The following is a 21,615-nucleotide window of genomic DNA, read 5'->3' on the forward strand; positions in this document are numbered from 1 at the left end:
CTTTAGAAATAGTTAAAGCAGGAGACCACTGTGATCTTAGAATATCGAGACAAATGCTGCCATTACTGTTAATATTTGGATGATAAATTCTTGTTGTAAATGCAACCTAAAATAAATAAATAAAACTTTTAAGTATTTTTCTCCAAGTAAAAATAAACATCCTAATCTGAAATAGAAGACTTTTAAGCAAGGCTTACAACACTGCGTGTTTCACACACATGCACATGTGCACGCACGCACACATACATTCTCACACTCTCAAATGGCTGAAACCTACTTATACACATTAAAGGACTAAAAATTACAGAAACAATTTTGTATATTCTAATCAAGATCTTTCAGGGGCCACCTCTCTTTAATTAAAATGGAAAATGTAACTTTGTGGCAAAAATTTTACTATCAATGATATGATGAGATATTCTGAAGGTTAACTTTGGCTCTTCAGTATCAAAAACAGCACTGTGAACAGTAATCAACATTCATTAAAAAATAAAGGAACTTCAGAATGTAAACCAAATTTATAAACCAACTCATTTAAGGTATCAAGTTACAAAGGTATGTGTTTTAGTCTGCATTTCCACTGTACATAAAATACAAATTTGATCGCAAAAGTGTTTCATCTAAAGTAACTATTATACTGCACCTATAACAGGATTACAAAGATGGCTGAAGTGCCAACGTTGTTATTTTCTATTGTTATTCATACAGGTTGGCTTTATGTTAATTGCTCTGAAGAGTCAAGGACGTTATGCTTTTAATAACTGTACACCAGGCACCTCAGTGCATTAAGCAACCCTAAGTTTTGATAGTTTATTATTATATATGCAAATGCAAACCCCTGAAAGACAGCCCATGTGAACCCCAACAACGTAGCATAGGCTGCAACAATATGGGCAAATGCACAGGAAACTAATACTTGAAGCCTACTATTACAAAAGTCAATAATACAAATCTGTATGAGCATAATAAACGGTGGAAAAAACTTCCACTTAATCTATCAGTCTTGCAACATTAAGGATAAGTCAGTACTTATCTCCATTTACAAAGTTCAAATCCAGGTCTAACTGCTCTCTTAATTAAAGGTTAAAAGTCAGCATTCTGGACTGGTGACTCAATACATATATATTTAGCCTTAATTATTCTTATTCTCTACATATACACACATCCCCAATTTAGCCTTATTTATGTAGAACCTTGATTTCTAAGAATATTCTACTCCTCTGAAATAATGCACAGATCTTATTTACTAATGGATTTTGGGGGCAAATACTTGCCTTAGGTGGTTTGAAGGGGTAGTCTGTAGGAAAATGAATTGTCAAAAAGAATACACCGCCTTGATATGGGCTGTCATTCTGTGAAAAGAAAAATTTGCTTAACTCTGATATTTAAAATATTACACCTAAATAATTCATGCAACATTTCTATTTTCTAAGCGTTTCTTTAACATGAGCCAAGATTACCTGTTTATGCTGCAAGAGTCTAAATTATTCCACAATTCAGTTCATATTACTAAAAACTACACAATCAAAATTTACTATAGAACAATGAACCCTTATTTACTTAGACCCCATTTTATGTAAGTCACCAAAGAACTGAAAAATTAACCAGAAACCAAATGTTCTAGATGCTGATTTTCACAAAGTATACTTGGCAGTAAAGTCTATATACAGTACTATATATCAAACCTGAATTTGAAAATAAGGTCTTATATTTATTTCCTCTAATGAAAGCCATATACACACACATGGGCTTTGTACCTCAACACACCACTCTGGTCACTTTGGCAAACCAAAATGTTGGCTATTGCAGGGTAACCCATAACTACCTTCAACAGGAGAAGCAAAACAAAAACAAAATAGGTTTTAAATTAAGTTTAATTCCCAACTGGCTCCTCAGAATTTTCATTCTTTAAAACGTTCATTCATTTAAGTAATCTCTACGAGCCAACATGGGGCTCAAACTCATGACCCTGAGATTGAGAGTCACATGTTCTTCCAACTGAATTAGCCAGGCACCCCTCAAAATTCTCATTTAAAAACATGAAGGTTGTTGTTTTTTGAGATTTGTGTGTGTGTGTGTGTGTGTGTGTGTGTGTGTGTGTGTGCGTGTGCACGCGCATGTGCGCAGAACGGAGGGCCAGAGAGTCTCAAGCAGACTCTGCTAAGCATGGAGCCTGACCTGGGGCTTGATCCCAGGACCCTGAGATCACTACCTGAGCTGAAACCAAGAGTTGGATGCTCAACCTACTGTGTCATCCAGGCGCCCCCAAAAGCATGGAAGATTTTTTTCAAAAGCATACTGAATTCGCCACAACAAATCAATACACAGGATTACTAGATTTGGAAAACAATGTGCAACGTTTGCTCTTCCACTTCAACAGAAAAACAAACTTTCAAGCTATAGCAGCACTCTTCCTCCTTTGTTGTTTTGCTTATTATAATCTGAGTATGAAGAACTCTCTTAGTAACATTTAGGAAACAATTCTTAGTAGAATTTTACATTTAATTTAACCAATAGCAGGAAAAAGAGATCACTGTATTCCCATTTTACAGAAAAATAAAAATGGGACTTAAGAAATAATTTAGGCGTACAAGTGGTATAAGAACCAAGACTGAAACCCAGGTCTTATGAAGAACACTAGTCAAAATGGATCAGAGTGAGGACAAAAGTCAGTGACCTCGTCAAAAACTTTAAGGTAAAAGCTGAAAACATGAAAACTGCTTAACTACTTCTGATATGCAAAGCCACCTGGTGATGTCTTCGACAATTTACAGTAACCCAGTTATTACCAACATCCATTCCTCTCCATTAGAGAGTGTATGTGCACAGTGCTAATTATAAGCCTTTTACTATGCCCATTCTGGATGTCAGGAAAGTAAAAACTTTTCCAGATCTGACACTTTAATACAGCTCATTTAATTCCCAGCCCTCTGTGAAATAGTTAAACAACAGCTGAATTAATCTAACTCAGTTCTTGGGATGCCCAGGTGGCTCAGTCTGTTAAGTGTCTGCTTTCGGCTCAGGTCATGATCCTGGAATCCCAGGATCGAGCCCCCCATTGGGCTCCCTGTTCATCAGAGAGTCTGCTTCTGCCTCTGCCCCTCACCCTGCTCGTGCTCCCTCTAATTGATAAATAAAATCTTAAAAAAAAAAAAATCTAACTCTGTTCTCTAGATCAGGTATATGTAAGGGACATGGAGAAGAATTTCTTATCCTGATGGGCAAACATTCTGGTGAAGAAGAGACGTGCAATAAAATGTTGCAAATATTATGAAAAATGAACAGGGCATACCTGCAACTTGAAGGAAAAATGTCAATTTACTGATGAAGAATAAAGTTCAAAGAAACATACAACTAGTATAATGGAAGAGCTATAATTTGTGTCCTTCTTACTCCAAAGTCCTTTCTTTTCATATTGTCTACAAAATTTTAATTCAAAAAAATAAGACTGCAAAGCAGCATATAAAAGGTATACAAAAAAAATCAAAGCACAGAATATGATCTGAATTAAATAACATACCTTTGTTAACAGCTACATTAACTGGGAACAGATGCTTCAAATGGCATAATTTTACAAAATAGACTAATATGGAAAATGTTTATACAGTGTATAATAAACTATTGAGGGTACTCCTACTAAACAGTAAAAATTTTTATAAAACCATATTACCAAAGTTCTAAGTTTTTATTCCAAGTTTCATACAATCACAAGTACTGTATCTGACTGCTTTTGAATAAAGGCAGTCTAATGCTAAGATTTAGGCAAAGCCAAATTTCTTTTCACTTATTCAAAAAAAAAAAACTTAGGGATGAAAATATTTCAGTGTTGCAATTTAACACTACAGTTCCATCAACACAAAGAGGAAAAACTGGTAAAACCACAAGATCCAGAGGTAACCAAAGTATGCTATCTAAAAAACTGAAGCTCTGTATCAAATTTATTATAAATTGAAAGCAAACAAAATAACGAAAACAAAGAAGAATACTTTGATCAGTAAACTGACCTAAGTCTTAGAAATTCAGAATTTATTCTGGATCTCTTTAGACACCTTCTACACCCTGGTTTTAACTCCAACTTGCAGTCAGAAGTTGCTCCTTCTCAGTGTCTGTACTCCTCCCCTAGGGCAACCATTAAGTGCTGGTATTCCCCCAGATCCATCTTCTGCTTCTATCTCCTGACCCATACTTGAATTTTTCTCTAGTATAGTTATTAATTCCAGGACATATATATTCAAATGCCTATAAATATTTATCCTTGGATGTCTCATGTGTCCAAAACTCAAACCACAAACCAGGAACAGATCACCGATCAGAGTAGTTATTAAAGATCCTTAAAAATCTCTTCAACTAGCTTCCTCTCCTTTATGCTCACTGCCACTACTCCATTCAAGATCTTACTATCTTTTGTTTATATTATGGCAATGGCTTACTTCTGGTATTCCTGCCTTCACTGTTTTTTTCTTCTAATTTATCCCTTACCCTAATGCTGTTGTCCTAAAACACAAGTTACATCCCTGCTTGAAATCTAGCACAGCTTTCAAGGTAAAAGTACACACAAGGTGCTTTATGATCTCCTTCCCACCAATGTAGCTGGTCTCATCTTCCACCTCTTCTCCTGAATATGCCCTCCTTACTGCACTTAAAATATTTCACATCTCCTTTTTCTCCTAGTATTTATTTCTTCCACTTGAAATATTCTTATCTATATCCTTATCTTTTTCATCTCTAGGACCATACCTACACTGTAGGATCCATAACAAGCTTAAATGTCTTTAAAAAGATAATACAGCCTTCCCTTTATTTAGCTCAATATGCCTGTTGCCCTTCTTTTATACCTTTCTATACAACACAGTTATGACTACCCAACATACTTATATAACTTATTTTTATTTTCCTCTTCCTCTAGACTACAAAGTTCCTTAAAAATGTACCGAAGGGAAGAGTTGTCATGCATCATTAGCCTTTGCAAGAACTGAATACACTTAAGTTGAAAAACAACCCTTATGGACCAGTAAGATAATACCTATGAACCAATTATTTGACCAAATGGTTTTTGCAGCTGATTTTGCTCAGGCTGCCAGAGATTACATTATATTACCCAAAAATGGTACTTTCTTCCATGACTGTATCAAAGATTAGGTGGAAGTCAGTGTGATTCTCCAAATAACTTCAAAACATCTTTCTGTCAGCTCCATTTCCAATTAAAGAAAAATCAAGTGTATAAATATCAGATGAGTTAATTTCTCCTAACTGCATCAATTGTTAATGGGAACTACCCTTACTACAAAAAAAACCCAAAAACATAAAAACAACCAAGTTTAAAAAACCACATAGCCAGCATTGCTATGTCAATTCCTTTAAGGGTTTAGTTTTTATTAGTATTTGCGCTTCCAAAGTATCCTACCTTTGGAAAGAATCAGCCAACTTAGTTATTAGAAAGAAGCATCTTGCCTCATAAATTTAATGATCAAGAACATTTCCAGACTATCGAACGCTAAAATTCAATAATTAACTGTATTAAAACTTAAATTAGATGCTCCATTCCTTTGTTAGGAGCCTTTAGTTATGTGGCACTGCCAATCACTTTTACTGACCTAAGAAGTACTCCAAAGCAAAAGTACTTTTGTCACCATTTATCCTTTCAGCAAATCTGCAAATACATGGATTGTTATGCCACCAATGGCCCTATGTTTTAGCTCATTCAATCTGCATGTCACATACTAACAAAATAAAGCAATTATTTATCTAATCGAACTGTGATGTTTTATCACAAAAATGTAATCAAAAGCCAAAATAAGAATGAGTTATTTCATTGATGACTCCACAAGGATAACTATTAACTATTTGCAAATTGGCATCTAAACAAGTGCTTATAGTTTTTGCTTTTGTTAATCAAGGAATATTTAAATAGTTCTGATAATCAATTATTTGTTTTTAAAAGCAGAGCTATCATTAAATACACATTAAAAGGTTGCTGAAAAACATTTACAGGGAACAGCCACAATCTGAAATAGGCATAAACAAGTGAAAAATGTTTTTTGAAAATAAAAGCAAATCAGGTGAACAGCTACAAAAAGGTCAGGATAAGCAATCTTCTTTTATTCTCTGGAAAATTACTAGTATAAACTACTCACACTTCACTTTCATTTACTCTAAGTATATTCCTTACCTTTCGGAAAGACAGTTCAATAAACAGTGAAGTCTCTAAGTCCAGCAGAAAAATATCACACTGGTTGCAAAGAGTTGGTTTATTATACACACCATAGAAGTCTTGATTACCAACTCTTTAGTGCTTTATTAATAATGACAACTAATTTTTATAATGAGGTCATCTTAAAGCACTATCTGGATCAAAGACGAGCTTTTATTTGGTAGAAATGTTAATGTATTTTACGGAGTACTCTGCTTTGAAAACTGGTTATCTATAATGAGAAAATTCTAGGAACTACAAATGCAAGTGCCTACAGAATCTAGGGAGGCACAATGAAGTGGATAGGATAGTGTTGAGACACAAACTCATATAAAAAAGGGAGGTAGCTGCTACTGCATCCCAAGCCATTACTGCTGTGGAATGAAGGTCTAGTCTGGCTTTTTTTGCAAAGACTGCCAACTTTCAAAATGTTCTGTGGACCAAACTGGGTAAAAGTCACACTAAGTTAACTACGTATTTTAAATAAATCATGATTTTGTTACCAAATATTTTAAAGCAAAATAGAATTTACAACAGTAAAAACAGTCCTTGAGGTAACTGGAAGTGAACAATTCTGACTGTGAGGTTTCTTAAATTAGGATAAAATTAAGAAGCTAAATATCCCCCACTACCGCCACCACCACCACGACACCACACCAAGTTTAACTTAGGTTGATTCACAATCTCACCTTTAGGTCCTAACATTTCATAATTACTCTAACTCAATCATCCCTGCTATGATTTCCCAGAAAATTTCTCTCACTAAGCACTTCATTTATGTATCAGTTGCTTCCCAACTTATCACACTTAAAATATCCTGTCTCTCCCAGTAGATTTTAAGTTCCCTAAATGAAAGGGACCATGTCTATCCTTAATGATTGGCACACAGTGGGGGATCACATTGATTGAGATAGAAAAAAAAAAATTACTGTTATCAAAATCAGAACTACAGAATAAAAACTTACTAACTTTTCCAAGAGCATTTCTTCTTTTAGAATGACAGACATCTATCTATTGACCATTATCTCACCAAGTACATTACTGACATTATGTTGAGATTAAACCACCAAGGGGGGGGGTGTGCAGATTAAGACATACATATAACTTAACTTAAGAATAGAAATCCTAAAGTGCCTTCCAAGTAAAAAAAAATATTAAGTATTGTGCAAGATACAGTCTTACCCCAGGTTGTTTTACTGCGCTCTAATTCTGTGAAATTCTTAGATGGTATCCATAATTCTGAATATTCAATTATCCAGCATATACAGTTTCTTATCTACCCAGGATAGAAAGGAATTTTGCTGTATTCAAAATATCACTTTCTACCTAAAAATATTCAAATTTTGTAAAAAAAAACTAAGGTTCTATAAAGAATCAAATATCAAAATACAACAACAAAAACTTAGATTTTCAGCAGCAACAGGAATAAGATCTTTGAGTAACACCATGGTAGAGTCAATAAATTAATTGGCTCTATAAGTAAAGGGAAGCTCTGTGACATAGCTTTACATTACTATGAAAGAAAAACTAGGATAAAGTGAAAAAATATTTGATAGGTCAGAGATGCTATATTCCAGAACCTGAATACAGGGACAGACACATAGCACATGTAACAAATGACTAATTCATTAAATTGTTATGTCTTTCAAAAACAGTACAACTATGGCAATTCCAAAACAGTACTACAATGTAATAAAATGTAAGTTAAATACAACTAGGTCAATGTTGAATTTTTAATTAAAAGCAAAATGTTTTAATTCTTAATACTTACAGGTCCCATAATTGTGGCTTGCCAATGAAACACTAGGGAAACACAAAACAAAGCTGTTATCTAAAAATGTACAAGCTTTTTTGAAATTAGCCATTAAAATCAACTTGAGAGTTACTTACTATCATCCCCAACTGGACCTGCAGAACATTGTGCTGGAGGGTCACGGGCCAAATCACTAAGTTCCTATACCAAAACAGAAAATGATGGGTCATGTAACCATAATAAAAAAAGTAAGGAAACAAAGAATTTTCACCCCATTCTTTAAGGAACATACAATCAGAATTCACATTAATAAATTCTGGGAGAGAAAGCCTAAGTAGCCATAGTCCAGATCTTGGGACAGTAGGCATAGATAGGAAAATTTTTGTTACACCAACAAAAGGCGTCCAAATAAAAAAAGTTATCAGATACTTTCATGGCTTAAGAACTTAGACAAAGCAGTTCTCAATACCCATGTTGTGTGCTGAACTTCTGGACATCTCAGAGGCCCTCGCCGTTTCTATTATCTTAAATCCTGTTATTTCTGAACCATACTAACCGCAGACCTCGTTTTCCACTTGAAAAATCTCTCATGGGGCTAGGTAGGTATCCTTTTTGGTTTGATCTTATTCCTGCAACTCAACCATGTCTTTTATACAATGTTGAGTAAAATTACAACTCTGGAAGAACCTGAAGTTTGCTCGTTGTGAAACATGCAGTTTCCAAAATTCCATCTGACCTCGTATTTACAAATATGTACTTGGCTCTTCCATGACTTGTACGTAACAAATATGGATAATGTAGTAAGAAAATTTAACTTAAGAGGATATAACTTTATCTGTATACCTATATACAAATCTCTGTAGGGATTTACAAACCCATGAGGTTATAGTGGGCTTCTAAGAAAGACAGGGAATATACAATACTGCAGGAAGATAACTAGAGCAAACATTTGCCTCTATCATATGGTCAAAATGCACTTTAGAAAATAGCCGATTGTTCAGGAGTGATTAATCCAAATTCACTCCATTAAAACAACAACAACAACAAAAACCAATGCAGAAGAGCTGTCCTTGTGGTAATCATTTCACAAAATATGACATTATGTAGTATATCTAAAACTGAAAACATTACAGGTCTATTATATTTCAATTAAAACTGGGGTGGGGGGGAGGTTGCTCTGATACACTCTAACTTGCTTCTGAAAACTCATACCACATCTGCTTTTAATATTATCAAAACAGCCAGAGATCCCAGGATTCACAATCTTAGGATAATGAAGATCAGGTCATTTCTGCTTGCCTTAGTAAATAAACCTTCATATGTTCAGCACATTTTAAAATGGGAGAAAATTCATTCCAACCACTTTTGATCCTCATCAGAATTACAGAAACTCTTGAATGGAAGTTAAACGAATGGTTAAAATAAACTATGTATGGTTTTTAGCTTAAAAATAAAAACAAACACCCTCACAAAATATCAAATGATTTTGAACCAAGTTTTGAAAACTGTATTTTGAATAAAAATAGAAATGTACTTGCAACCTGAATTGACTATCCACTATCAAGCAAATTATTTTTTCATAGGCCAGCTAAGTTTTCAATCAGCCACTTTTGTTATAATGGGAATCTACTTTATCATCTCAAAGGCATAAATATTTTACTGTAGGTAAGAATCAAGTAGTCTAGTCTAACTGCTATGAACAGAATTCTCCTGTTCCAAGGCTTATATGACAAGTTCTGTTGAACTGGCCCACCAAAAAAACATAACAAAAGTTAACTTATGCAGTCGAATTCCCTCTCTCCTTCAGGAACATAAGGGTTCAAAAGAAAAAAAAAAAAAAACCAACACCCACCCCCAACACAACTTACCTGTTCCAAACCACCCTCTCCCTCTTTTTCCACAAAGATTTACCTCCTAGTTTCTTACAGTGATCTATCCCAAATTATGTACTTATTTGTTTAAATGCCTGAAAAAAAAATCTAGCAATTATTTTTAAATAAAAACCAATCTAATGATAGGTTGATCTAACAAAATACCCAAGTGACCTTGAAACAACTTCATTATAAATACAATTGCAAGAATCTATAAAGCTGATCTAAGGACATATCAACATCCATTTGAAAATTACATTTTAATTATGAACAATGTAAGAAAATATTTCTTATAGAAAAACAAGTTTTTAAGTAAAATATTTATAAATCATTAAGCCTTTATATGCCAGCATTATTACTCTAGAGTGAAGGTCTAATTTCAGCTTTTCCTTCCCAAAATTTCAGGATCTTATTCTCAAAATAATTTCTAAGTGCCTTATTTTTCAAGTTTTCCATGATCAAGACACCTCTGAAGTAATCACCAAAGATCTAAAATTAGGCCAATTACCTTACGTACTAAAATCTACGTTAAATGCAACACTGGAAAAAAAAAATGACCAAAGTTATTTTAAGGATCAAAACAGGTCTTTCAAATCATGTACCAGCACTCACCTCTAAGAAAACAAGTAATTCTCATGACATTATTATGACCACAGCATAAGCAAATGAGATTACACAATAGTATCTTAGCAAGGAAAAAAATCTGAGAAAGCATAGTAACAAGTCATCTTAAGATGCTCTTCTATATATAAGACATTTTGTCTACTCAATAAATATCTTAACCTGCTTTCATGAAAACGCTTTTCCTTTACTCCAAAAGTGATTGTAGTTAATGGTGTTTGGTTAATGGTAGTTGACAATCACCCATTACTCAGACAAGGCTAATCACAGAACTTTGTTCCTTCAGCCTCTGATTAGCTCAAAGGGTTGGAAAGTAACTTAAGCCAGGACCTGACCTAATGAAGTCCATCCATCTCTGCCTGGTTTTTCAAATTAAAGCCAGAACACTTCTTCCTTCTCTAAATCAGGAGCTGTAAGGATGTGACCTAGAGCTGTTGGAAGGCATGTGCCCTGAAATTACATGGTGAATCCAAAGAAAAAGAGACCACATTGAGCAGCAGAGATAGTAAGAGCTGACTTGGCATATACACATGCCATTTTAGTCCCTGAGGTTGTAGCTTGCTCTGGGTTCCTACAGCTGTTTCCTTTGATCGTTAACCACTCCAGTTTCCTTCTAATAAATCCAAGGCGGGAGAAAACCTCAAGAGTGAGGAGACCCATTCTAAGTAGAGAGCTACTGGGACCCATATAGACTATCCTATCCCACTAAAGCACAATGTAATGCTCAAGTCTTGTTTTTTGAAAAACATGTAAGAAAGAAATCTAAATGAAGCAGTCTTAAAATTAAGCTAGAGGGAGCAGTCATGTGTCCTGTCTAGAAACTTTTAATCTGGGGCGCCTGGGTGGCTCAGTCATTAATCATCTGCCTTCGGCTCGGGTCACGATCCCAGGGTCCTGGGATCAAGCCCTGCATTGGGCTCCTTGTTCTGCGGGAAGCCTGCTTCTCCCTCTTCCGCTCCCGCTTCCCCTGCTTGTGTTCCGTCTCTGGCTGTCTCTGTCAAATAAATAAAATCTTTGGAAAGAAAAAAAAAAAAACAACTTTTAATCTAATCACAGAAACCAGAGATTAATTTAAATCCATTTCTAAAATGAAAAGTGCAATACTGCTATTAAAAGTTTCACCATCAAAACATTTATTCACTTATAGGAAGACTGCATTTTTGGTGTCCAGCAGGTTAGGCTTGAATAATACCAAGATAAAACACGAATGCCTTTCCCAACAGGCTGAGCTAATATAAAGTAGGCACAATGCAAAAACAAAAAACTACATTTCAACAACTTAAGTGCTTAAAATAAAGGCATTCAAATGCTTTGTGAATCCTAAAAATGTAACCACTAACCTTGCCTAGGTTTAAAAACAGTGACAACTGAGCTAGGTCTTGATGGAGAGGGATAAGCATTCCAAATAGAGAAACTCAAAGTTGAGGGTGTGAAAGAACACAGGCTGTAAAAATTTGCTTATAGTCTGGCGTACCAGAAACACAACAGGGTACAGGTAAGGAAGCAGCGCATGTGGCCACAACGGTTAACCATGGCTGGATCTTTCATGAGCTTTGAATATGTCAAAGACTATCCTAAAGGCAATGGGAACCATGGATAGTTTTGTTTTTGTTTTTTAAGATTTACTTACTTGTTTGAGACAGCGAGTGAGAGTAAGGGAGCGTGGGTGGAGGGAGGGGTGCACAGAGGGCACCCTATATGGGGCTCAATCTCACAACCCATGAGATCATGACCTGAGCTGAAACCAAGAGTCAGATGCTCAACTAAGCCACCTAAGGGCCCCGAACCATGGATAGTTTTTAAACAGGAATAAGACAAATCCAATGTGGTTATTATTTTTTTTAAATGTACTGGCCGATAGTACACTAGAAGGAATGCTTTTAATTTTTTAACTTATTAGGTCATAGCCTAAAAGTACCCATGAATCTGTGTACCCAACCTGTTAAATAAAGCTTAACATTTTTACTATACTACCTTCATATTAAAAAAAAATGTTGCAGATATAACTGAAGATCCCTCACATACTCCTCAAATTCCATTCCCTTTCCCCCACAGAAGGTAACAGATTATCCCAAATTTGGCTTCTCCACATTTTTATACACTACTAGATATGTATCTTTTTCACATATAGCATTGTTTTGCAGGTCTTCAAATTTTAAGAGAAAAAACTATGAACCTTTACACAGACCTATACCTATGTATCTCTCTCTCTATACATGTATTGTCCAGAACGTTGACTCTTAAATTTTTATAACAAGGACTTCTAAGACTGAGTAACTACTGACCTTCTATCCTCCCAAATACACATAAGCCCGCACAAAATTTTAATTTGTGGGGTATCAGACTCATCCCCATATTGTAGGAATCCCTAATACAAAGAACAGAGAAATAGGTTAACTACATTAGGAAGCTATAGCAGTAATTCAGGTGAAAGAAGAACACGAGAACTAAGTCACTAAGGATGATAAAAGATCTTAAATAACAAGCATTTTACCCTTACAACAATCTTACGGAAATAGGCCTTACTTCTACTCCACATCAGAATCCCTACTAGGGGAAAGATTGCATTCAAGTGTAGGACATACTAAGCTTTAGTTTATCTAGTAGACACTTGAAAATTAGAGGTCTAGGGATAGATTTCAAATGGCTGCTTTTTCTAAAGGGTGTCCTTACATCAAAGATGTATTTTAAAAATGTGATATGGCATTTGGCAAACTGAAGAAAAAAATTTCAACTATACCAACCCAACTTTCTATTCTACTCAAGGTGTACTTACTGGACTTAAGATCAATTTTCAATGAAGCACCTACTCAAAGAATTTTCAAAAGTAATTTTGCCTTTGGTTTTAACCTTATGAAATGACTTTAAACCTTAAACTTTCATAGGCTTTAGGGACAAAAACAATTTCTAAAATTACATGAAGAACTGAAACCGTGAGCTCTTTGCTTTCTAGTAGAGAGAACAGTGGCAAGGACCAGAGAGAACAGCTCATATTTAGCACCTGTAAAGTCTTCATACTGTTGACCATCTCTTTCCCCAAGGCCAGCATTATTAAGGTGGGTTCTTGGCCAACTATTAAGACCACTACAATAGCAAAGAGGTTGGCAGGGAGACTGGTACACACTAGCTGCTAATGGCTCCATTCATGGTAAAGGGACACTAAAATGGACCAAGGGCATACAAGGACATAAAAAAATAAAACCTCACCAAAGTTAGACATCTCTTTGCCGTGGTGTGTTCTCCTGGAGGGAATTTTCTTTTTGGATCATCTTCCTCTGAACTGCTTCTCCTGAAACCTTCCTGCACACCTGGCTAGCATGAGAACCCAGGCCTTTTCTTCCTTAGAAATACGCTTCCTTTCCATTTAAAAGCCTAAACAGACTCATAGGATAAGGAGTCAAGCAAATCTCTCTAAAAGGCACCAGAAGTACAGCTTAAGCCACGAGTGTTCTCATCTGGAGGTACATAATTACACAGTAAGGAGTCTGACCATTCCTTTCCTGGGACTCATAGGAGAAAGTCTACAGTTTATCTTGAGAAAGAACTTTGATCATTATAGTGCACAGGATCTCTTTGACAGTTGACTGTTAGAAGAAAAATCATGAAAAGGCTGAGACACTGACTCAGAAGTCTAAATAGAGTACAAATATTTGCTTCTTGCTTCTCTTGCTACATCTTATTTCAAAGAAGTGAAAATGACTAATCATAGACTATGAAGAAAAGGAAGCCAAGGTATTAAACACACAGGTATACAGAAATGATAGGGAAGTATAAAAAATGGTCTCTGCCTTTAAAGAACTTATAAATTGGAAATATAAGAACTATTTATGAATATGAAGCTACACAGCAGCCATGCCAGATCAGTGTCCAGTAAGGTTTAATGCCTCTAGGAATAACCATTTAAACATTTTGCTAAACATTCTTCCAATGATAGCCACCACTTGTATGTTAGATTAACATAACCAAAGTCAGCATTTATGAAAACAAAGATGATTACTATGGTAAAGCCAAGTTCACGGGTTCCATCCCTGAGTACAGTAATTATCACCATGTTCACAATCACTTGTTATCCCATACTCCACCATTCATCTTGTACGTTATCACACAAAGGTCATAATGATAGTAGTAGCACAGATACAATTCCCATCATCACTTTTGGGAAAACTTAGAAGTTCATGCCATCACTGAAAGGTAATTTCTTGTATTCTATTAGAGTCCATTTCTTTAAAAACTTTTGACTTAAAGACAAGATGTGTATAACTTTGTGAATCAGCACTATAAAGACAACCCTTGCCTCTTAAAACCTATACTGAGCAACAAAAGTACTACCTTGGGGGCTGGATGGGATGAGGCCATGAGGTGGGAGGCAGGAAGAGTGCCTTTACAAGAAATTTTGAAGTAAGAATCACCCTCAAGGAGCCTTTACAACCTAGCAAAATATAAAGGTACATATTCAGACCAATGATAGGACAAAATGCAGTACAATTAATTGCCTAATTAGGCAGATGAGAACTGCTCTAATTGTTCTTATGAAGATCAGGTTTACTATGAAGCAAACAATTTTATTACATTTATGTTGTGAAATTTCTATATACCATGTGTGGACACAAATGGTAAGGAAGAAAACAGCAAACATTTCAGAAATGTATCCTTACCATAAGTTATTTCAGAAGGAAGCTTGGCAAAAATATTATGGGATCTGAACAATCTTATAGAACTGTAGACTTAAGAATGAGAATAGTCACTTTAAAATCATTTTAGTTTGGAATTTATAATTTCTGAGAAATCCTAAGTTTCTTTTAGCTTAAGGATTAACAGGTAAACCATGTCTCATTGTATCACTGACAATATATTAATTTCCTATTTAGTTGTAATTACAGGTGAGACAGTGTGGTTGCTCATCTAATTAGACAAGATATAAAGAATGGGTTGAATGAATAATACTACAATTTTCTTCCTTTAGATCACCACATAAATCACTTAAAATTATTCAAGGCTATTCTTCTATAGGCACTATTCTAAATGAGCAAAACCAGAAAGCCAAATTTCAGTTCTCAGCTTTGATACATAAAAGCATACAAGACATTTCACAGATTTTAAAAAGACAAAATTAACAGCAGTCCAGTGGTGGAAAACATCCAATTATACATTAGCTTTGAAATGATAACAAGGCTAGGATGAATGTGAACAAGTACTCCATCCTAAAAATGACTAAGTAACCAAGTAGTGATTCACAACTAAAACCAACAAAGCCAAAATATGACAAATCCAGCTATGAAAAGTTGTCTGAATGATACAAGATTATGTTGAAAGTATTGGTGATGTTTAAGGGAAAGTATAGAACACTTCATTGAATTTTTTCCTTCCCCAAATAACAAGGCAGAGGGTAGTTTTGAGAATCTTATCTACCAAGGTTAACTTGGCTAGTAAGTTATTCACTAAATGCATCTGTTCTTAATTACACTGTTCAATTTTCACATAAAATCATTACTGTTGTAGCAAAACCAAATCAAGAACACAAGTTTTCCAGTTAAAGAATGAACATCCTTTAACTTTGCTAATTTCAAAATAGTTTGACACTGAGAATTAAGTATAGTTAGAAAAACCACTCCAAAATGACAAAATATAATATAGGTAAAATATTTAAACTATCTTTAATAATAATGGGTAAATCTGATAATATGACTAAAAATTCCCTTTTAATTTCTTTTCAATAAGTGTTTCTCATACTTGATTTATATTCTCGAAAGGTAAGTTGTACAAGGTGACAAACACCTAATTCGTGTGTTTATGTGCTTGTTTCTTCCACTCAAAGCAGAGATTCTCATGGGTAATGACAAGGCTTCCCTTATTTTTTATCTCCTGGGACTAGACTACTTTGTCAAACAGAGCAAAACCTCAGTTAAGTATTGATTAAATGAGTATCCCTAGGTCTGTGGATCTTAACCATTGAGGGAGGCCTCAGAATCACCTAGGGGACCTTTCAAAATTACACCTGTTCCCAGAGAAAATGATTCCATAAATCTGCTAAGATCCCATATACTATACTCTTTAAGATCTCTGCTCAATATCCTGATACACAAATGCAACTCATGTCAAAACCAACAATAACATAGTCTATAGAATGCAAAAGCCAATCTAAGATTTGAGACTTTAATCTGAAAACTTTTATGTCAGTAGTAGAAACCTAGTATCTTCTTTACTAGAAAGGGATCATTATAGTCAAAAGGATTTGGAAAATCTTCAAGAATTGACTGCGTATTAGACTAAAAAGGGGTGCTGAATCCTTGAGTTAAGTAACATATAACCTAACAACAGATACAAGTAGTAGTTTTCCCCCTAGTTCTATAAGAGTATTCAACTTTGTATTTGTAGGAACAACGAAAACTAGAATACCGCACATGAGGACGATGAAAGCAATGTTAAAATAAGTCACTCTTAATAATAAAATTAAACACCAAGGTCACCATGATTAGCATCCATGAGTCACACAACCATCCCACAAATTTAACTGGCTACAGAAGCACCTTGAGGGTCTTAAATAAACCCCTGCAAAACCATGTATCCAGCCTACAGGCTCTTTGGGGATAAGTGTATTTTAAGATACCCCTAGCAATTACTTGGCACATGGTAGTTCCCATAGTCCTTGAAGAGACTAATCAAAAAGAAACTCATTCCTGCTTTCAAAACTTAGGTTAGTGAACAGCTTAGTTCACAAGCTAGCTATAACCTGAGAGTAAGAGTAAAGTCAAATCCCAATTATTTAAATGTGAACTGGGAAAGGAGAGCAATAGCTTATCTCAGGTAGCAAGACCAAAAAACATTCATTGAAATGGTTCAGAATAGCAGAACAGCATGTAGTTTAAGAACTTAAGCTCTTGAGGTAGACTATCTGATTTGACTCTCAGTCACTTACTGGCCGTGTGACTAGACAAGGAACTTAACCTCTCTGTGCCTGTTTCCTTATGTATAATATTGAATGGTAAAGAGCATCCATCTCAAGAGAACTGTTTTGAGGATTAAATGAGTTGATTCTTATTAAGGGCTTAGGAACAGTGCTTGATACATAGTACATGCTAAGTCCTAGTTATTATTAACAGTACAATAATGCAAAAGAAAACCTTTTTGATAACCAAAAACCTAACAGATGACAAAACATTTAAGACACATTGTGGAGCCAGACTGCCCAGGTTCAAATCCCAATTCTGCAATGGTCTAAAACTCTGGGGGTTTTTTGACCTTTCTGTGTCTCAGGTTTCTAATTTTGAAATGGGGATAACAATTTAATTGTACCTACTTCCTTGAGTTGTTGTAATATTAAATGAGTTAATACAGGTGTCTCAAATAGTTCTGACACTTTGCAAACACTCAAAACATTAATTCTCTAGGCTCAGCTCACATATTTTACGTAAAGTTCTTTTTAAACTTCCCCAAAATACAAGCACTGTAGTTATTCTGTTTAATAGTAGTAAAATGGTCTATGGTCCTCAAACACCACTAATCAACTTGGGAGTTCCCACTTTTGATTCTTGCTGTTTAATAAATAGCCCTATAAAACCATACTACGGCTTATTAAATAAATAATATAGTAGAAAACCAAGTAAAATTATTGATAAGGCTGCCTGGTCTAAGAAATACTCAAACTACTGCAATGTAGCTTTAGAAAAAAACAAATCCAAAGGCTTGATCAGATGACTACTAATGGCTAAAAATATCCCAATGATAAGCATTTCAATAAAGTATCAACAAGGAATACGGACATCTTAGTATTTGGAATTTGGGAGCTTCAGACAGTAAATTCAAAACAAAGCGATACATGACACAAGAAATATCATACTAACATCAATGCCTACTTGACCTCATATTTCTAGAACAGAGGTCCCTAAATGAGCCATTTCCCTTTAACTGTCTACTCACTAAAATTGTTTGGATCTTGGATTTTTTGTTTTTTCTTCAAGTTTCATCACGTGATTGTGACACTAACAGCTAAATACCAAGCCACATGCCTTTCAAAAACTTTCTATAGGTTGAATTAACAGTCCCACATAAACACTGTTTCTTCCAATTTGGAAACTATTATGTCCAGTTTCTGTATTTCGCATACTTTCAAAATATTTAGAACTGAAAACAATCTGGTATTAATGAAAAGTACTAAGCCAGGAAAGTTCTTTAATTAAAGTTTCTGAAGATTAAAAAGTGACATTAAATAGCAGTAATAATAATCTGAGTGCCATGTGCTAGGGGCCTGTTCAAAGCCACACATTAACCTCTTTAATCCTAAAATAAACAAAATCTAGAAACCTAGTTTTGCTCACTGCTGCATCCCTGGTGTCTAGAACATACTAGGCACTGAACTATTCATACCTAACAAGTATTCATTTTAGAGAGGCATACAAATAACTTGCCCATTCCTAGAACTCTTAACTGGAGTATTTTTACCCCAAAGTTCACATTCTTAATTATACTATATTGCCTCTCTAGAGCTTTTAAATCAGTAAGTGGTGTCACAGCAGCTGGGTATCACCTGTAAAAGAAAAAAAATCAATGAGACCTTCCTTTAAAGTGTTCTGTTCCACACGCATAAAAAGCTATGGATTTGAAATTATTCCACATCTTAGTAACCTCATATATAATTCTCATATATAAAAGGTTTTGATTCATATTGAACGTTAAATTCTTTATATTAACTATGCTGTAAAATAGGACTGTGCTTCTCCAATGTATTGCTGGCCTTAGAAGTGGTCAGAGATGCTTAATCCTTTTTACTTTAAATCTTAACTCCCCCCAATTTTTTCCTTTCTTTTTCTATTCTCTCAAAAACAAAGATTTAAGTTTATATTTCACATAAACTCACAATGACAATGCAATGATGGACTAAATCAAAATTCAAGATTTCAGCCTTAATACATTGCGTGAAGATCTGAACCATCATCTTTCATAATACGCTTGGTCAAATAACTACAAAGTTACACGTATTAAATAAAATTAGGCAGCATCAGGTCTACTTAGTAAAGCCAAGTCCTTGCCATTCCTTCCACGTAGAACCCCCTTAAAAAAAAGTAACCCATCCAAACCGAAGTTTCTAACCCACAACCTCCTCTGTCTTCTAGTTTTAGTAAGGCTGAATTTATTCCATGACATTTTTTTCAAGTTAGCTGTAAATACTCCACCCTCCTCGATTGTGCAAGAACCAAACACACCACACATAACACAAGTTACAAAAAAGGGAAATAGTCTCAGAGTTTGAATATAAAGTCTTGAGCAGGTTGTCTTAAGAGCTGTGTACAATCTGATGTCAAAGTTATCATTTAACAAAGAATATTATTTCATATTATTACGAAAAGAGATGCCGGAAAAAGCCTGAACCAGTTAAAGCAGCCGCCATCTTAAAATGCGGGATAAAGTTAGAGCAAGAAAATGAGACTAAACCACCGGAGGTGGAGGTTCCGCTTACCCCCCATCCCGAGCCTCGAAAAATCCTATTTTTTCAACTTCTATCGACAGTTTAGTATCAAACCACGTTTTAAGTAGCGAAACAATCTTCTGCGAGTGTTATTAAATGAGCTGAGGCAAAAATAGGTACACCGAACCTTCCTTTACTGCCTTCACACCCCTAGTCCCCCCTTCCCCCCCCCAAAAGAAGGGAGCTTCCAGAAGCCTTTTACATCAGTTCCCAGTGTCCCTCTGATAAATAGCTTCGGGTGAGAAGTCTCTAACTACAAAACACAGGAAGTAGTTACATAGTGTCAGCCCATCTCCTCCCAGCCCCACTTATTCTTCTGTAACCTGCCCAGAGTCGATGAAGTTTGACTAGGCTCATTCACTAGATTTCAGCCGCCAAAAGACTTCTACACCGACCCCCCAATTAAGTTCGGGACCCGCCAGATTTCAATGATCTTCTCCCCTGAGTTTATGATTCTTCCCCCTAGAAAACCCAAGAGCCTTTCTATTACAACTGAAGTTTTTAAGCACCGAGAATAGGAAGCGCCATGACATCTGTGGGAGCGTCTCTCGGCAATTCTGACCCTCAAACAAGACGAACTCTTCTTTTAGAAGCAGAACCGAAGCGCCTGAAATCACTCTTCCCCACCCCTAACTTGCATCGATTCCACCGAAACATACTCGATACACCTCATTCGCCACAAGTGTTGTTTCTAGCTTTAAACCTCATTTCTTTAAAGTACATCTGCGTTTCCCATCCCCCAACAGAAGTGACCCAAGGAGGGACGTTTTCGTAATTATACTTCCTCCCCACCCCCACGCTTTCCTCCGAGACTAAGCCTTCCTTTCCTCCCACGACCCCGTTCCCTTCAGCCCCACGGGTTACCTTATTAATCCGTTTCAGCGCCATAGTCTGTGCTTTTCGTCTGGCTCCTCACTCTCTCGGTGTGTGCTCAAAGGTCCGGCCAAAACTCTTGATTATCCGGGCGGCAGGGAAGGATTGTCTCTTCGTCTCACACCGGCTCTGCCAGACACAGGCGCCTTTTGCAAAAACGGAGCAGATCAGCACTCGTACAGGCCCCGGAGAGACCCTGATGAATCCAGGTCCCTTAAAACGGTCGCGATCCGGGGTGGGTGGGGTGGCGTGGCAAAGCCACCAACAGCCTCTATGCCGTGCTTCGGCCCGAAGAGGAGGCGAGGGTGACGGAAAGAGCGGAGGGGCGGCTACAAGTTTGACTTCCCGGCCTCTCGAAAGGAAGAGACCCGGGTGGGAGAGGAAGAGGCGTAGGAGAAAGGGGTGGGTGCGGGGCAGGGTCCGGAGCCCAGCAGAGGAGGAGCCGGGGCCTAGTCGGCGCTATGCCGGCGTCACTAGGGCAAAGAAAGGCTAGGGGGGAGGGGGAAACAGGAGACTCCGGACTGACGCCGGGCTTCTTTCGGTTTCTGCTCAAAGGTGCAGCCAAGGAGGGGAAGGAAATAATAGAGGAAAGACTTGATGTGTGTTGCTGTCCCCGCACCTACAGCTATTCTGTGTCGGCCCCTGACGCCACCGTACACTCCGCCTTCCAGCGCGCTCCCGCACGCGCCCGCCCAGCCACCACCACCACCACGCGCCCGTGCTGCCCCTGAGGCTCCGGCTTGGGCGCGAGGACGCGCCCATTCCCCCACCCCCTTAAACAGGAGAGGCCCTGGCTTCCCCAACCTTCCCACCCTACCCCACCCAACAGGCTGGTCACTCAAGC

At 36.5% G+C, this 21,615-nt stretch overlaps 1 protein-coding gene across 10 annotated transcripts in view; it reads right to left on the bottom strand.

Moving 5' to 3' along the window:
- Positions 1–21,615, bottom strand: part of UBE2D3 (ubiquitin conjugating enzyme E2 D3) — a 28,323-nt gene that overhangs the window by 5,975 nt on the left and 733 nt on the right. For 7 of the 10 annotated variants that reach the window (XM_073892059.1, XM_073892062.1, XM_073892063.1 and 4 more), the window contains exons 2-7: positions 20,763–20,917; positions 14,765–14,864; positions 8,081–8,144; positions 7,962–7,993; positions 1,275–1,352; positions 1–106 (exon numbers count right to left, since the gene is read on the bottom strand). In XM_073892059.1, coding sequence (XP_073748160.1) covers positions 1–106; positions 1,275–1,352; positions 7,962–7,993; positions 8,081–8,144; positions 14,765–14,791 — 307 coding nt within the window. In that variant the 5' untranslated portion in view covers positions 14,792–14,864; positions 20,763–20,917. Of the gene's footprint in view, positions 107–1,274; positions 1,353–7,961; positions 7,994–8,080; positions 8,145–13,642; positions 13,808–14,764; positions 14,865–20,762; positions 21,594–21,615 lie in introns of those variants that run through there. The other 3 variants (XM_073892064.1, XM_073892056.1, XM_025873524.2) reach the window with 3 other exon arrangements.

Source organism: Callorhinus ursinus, unplaced genomic scaffold, assembly GCF_003265705.2.
Source record: "Callorhinus ursinus isolate GAN/ISIS: 27379988/994484 unplaced genomic scaffold, GSC_fseal_2.0 scaffold4, whole genome shotgun sequence".
NCBI lineage: Eukaryota > Metazoa > Chordata > Mammalia > Carnivora > Otariidae > Callorhinus > Callorhinus ursinus.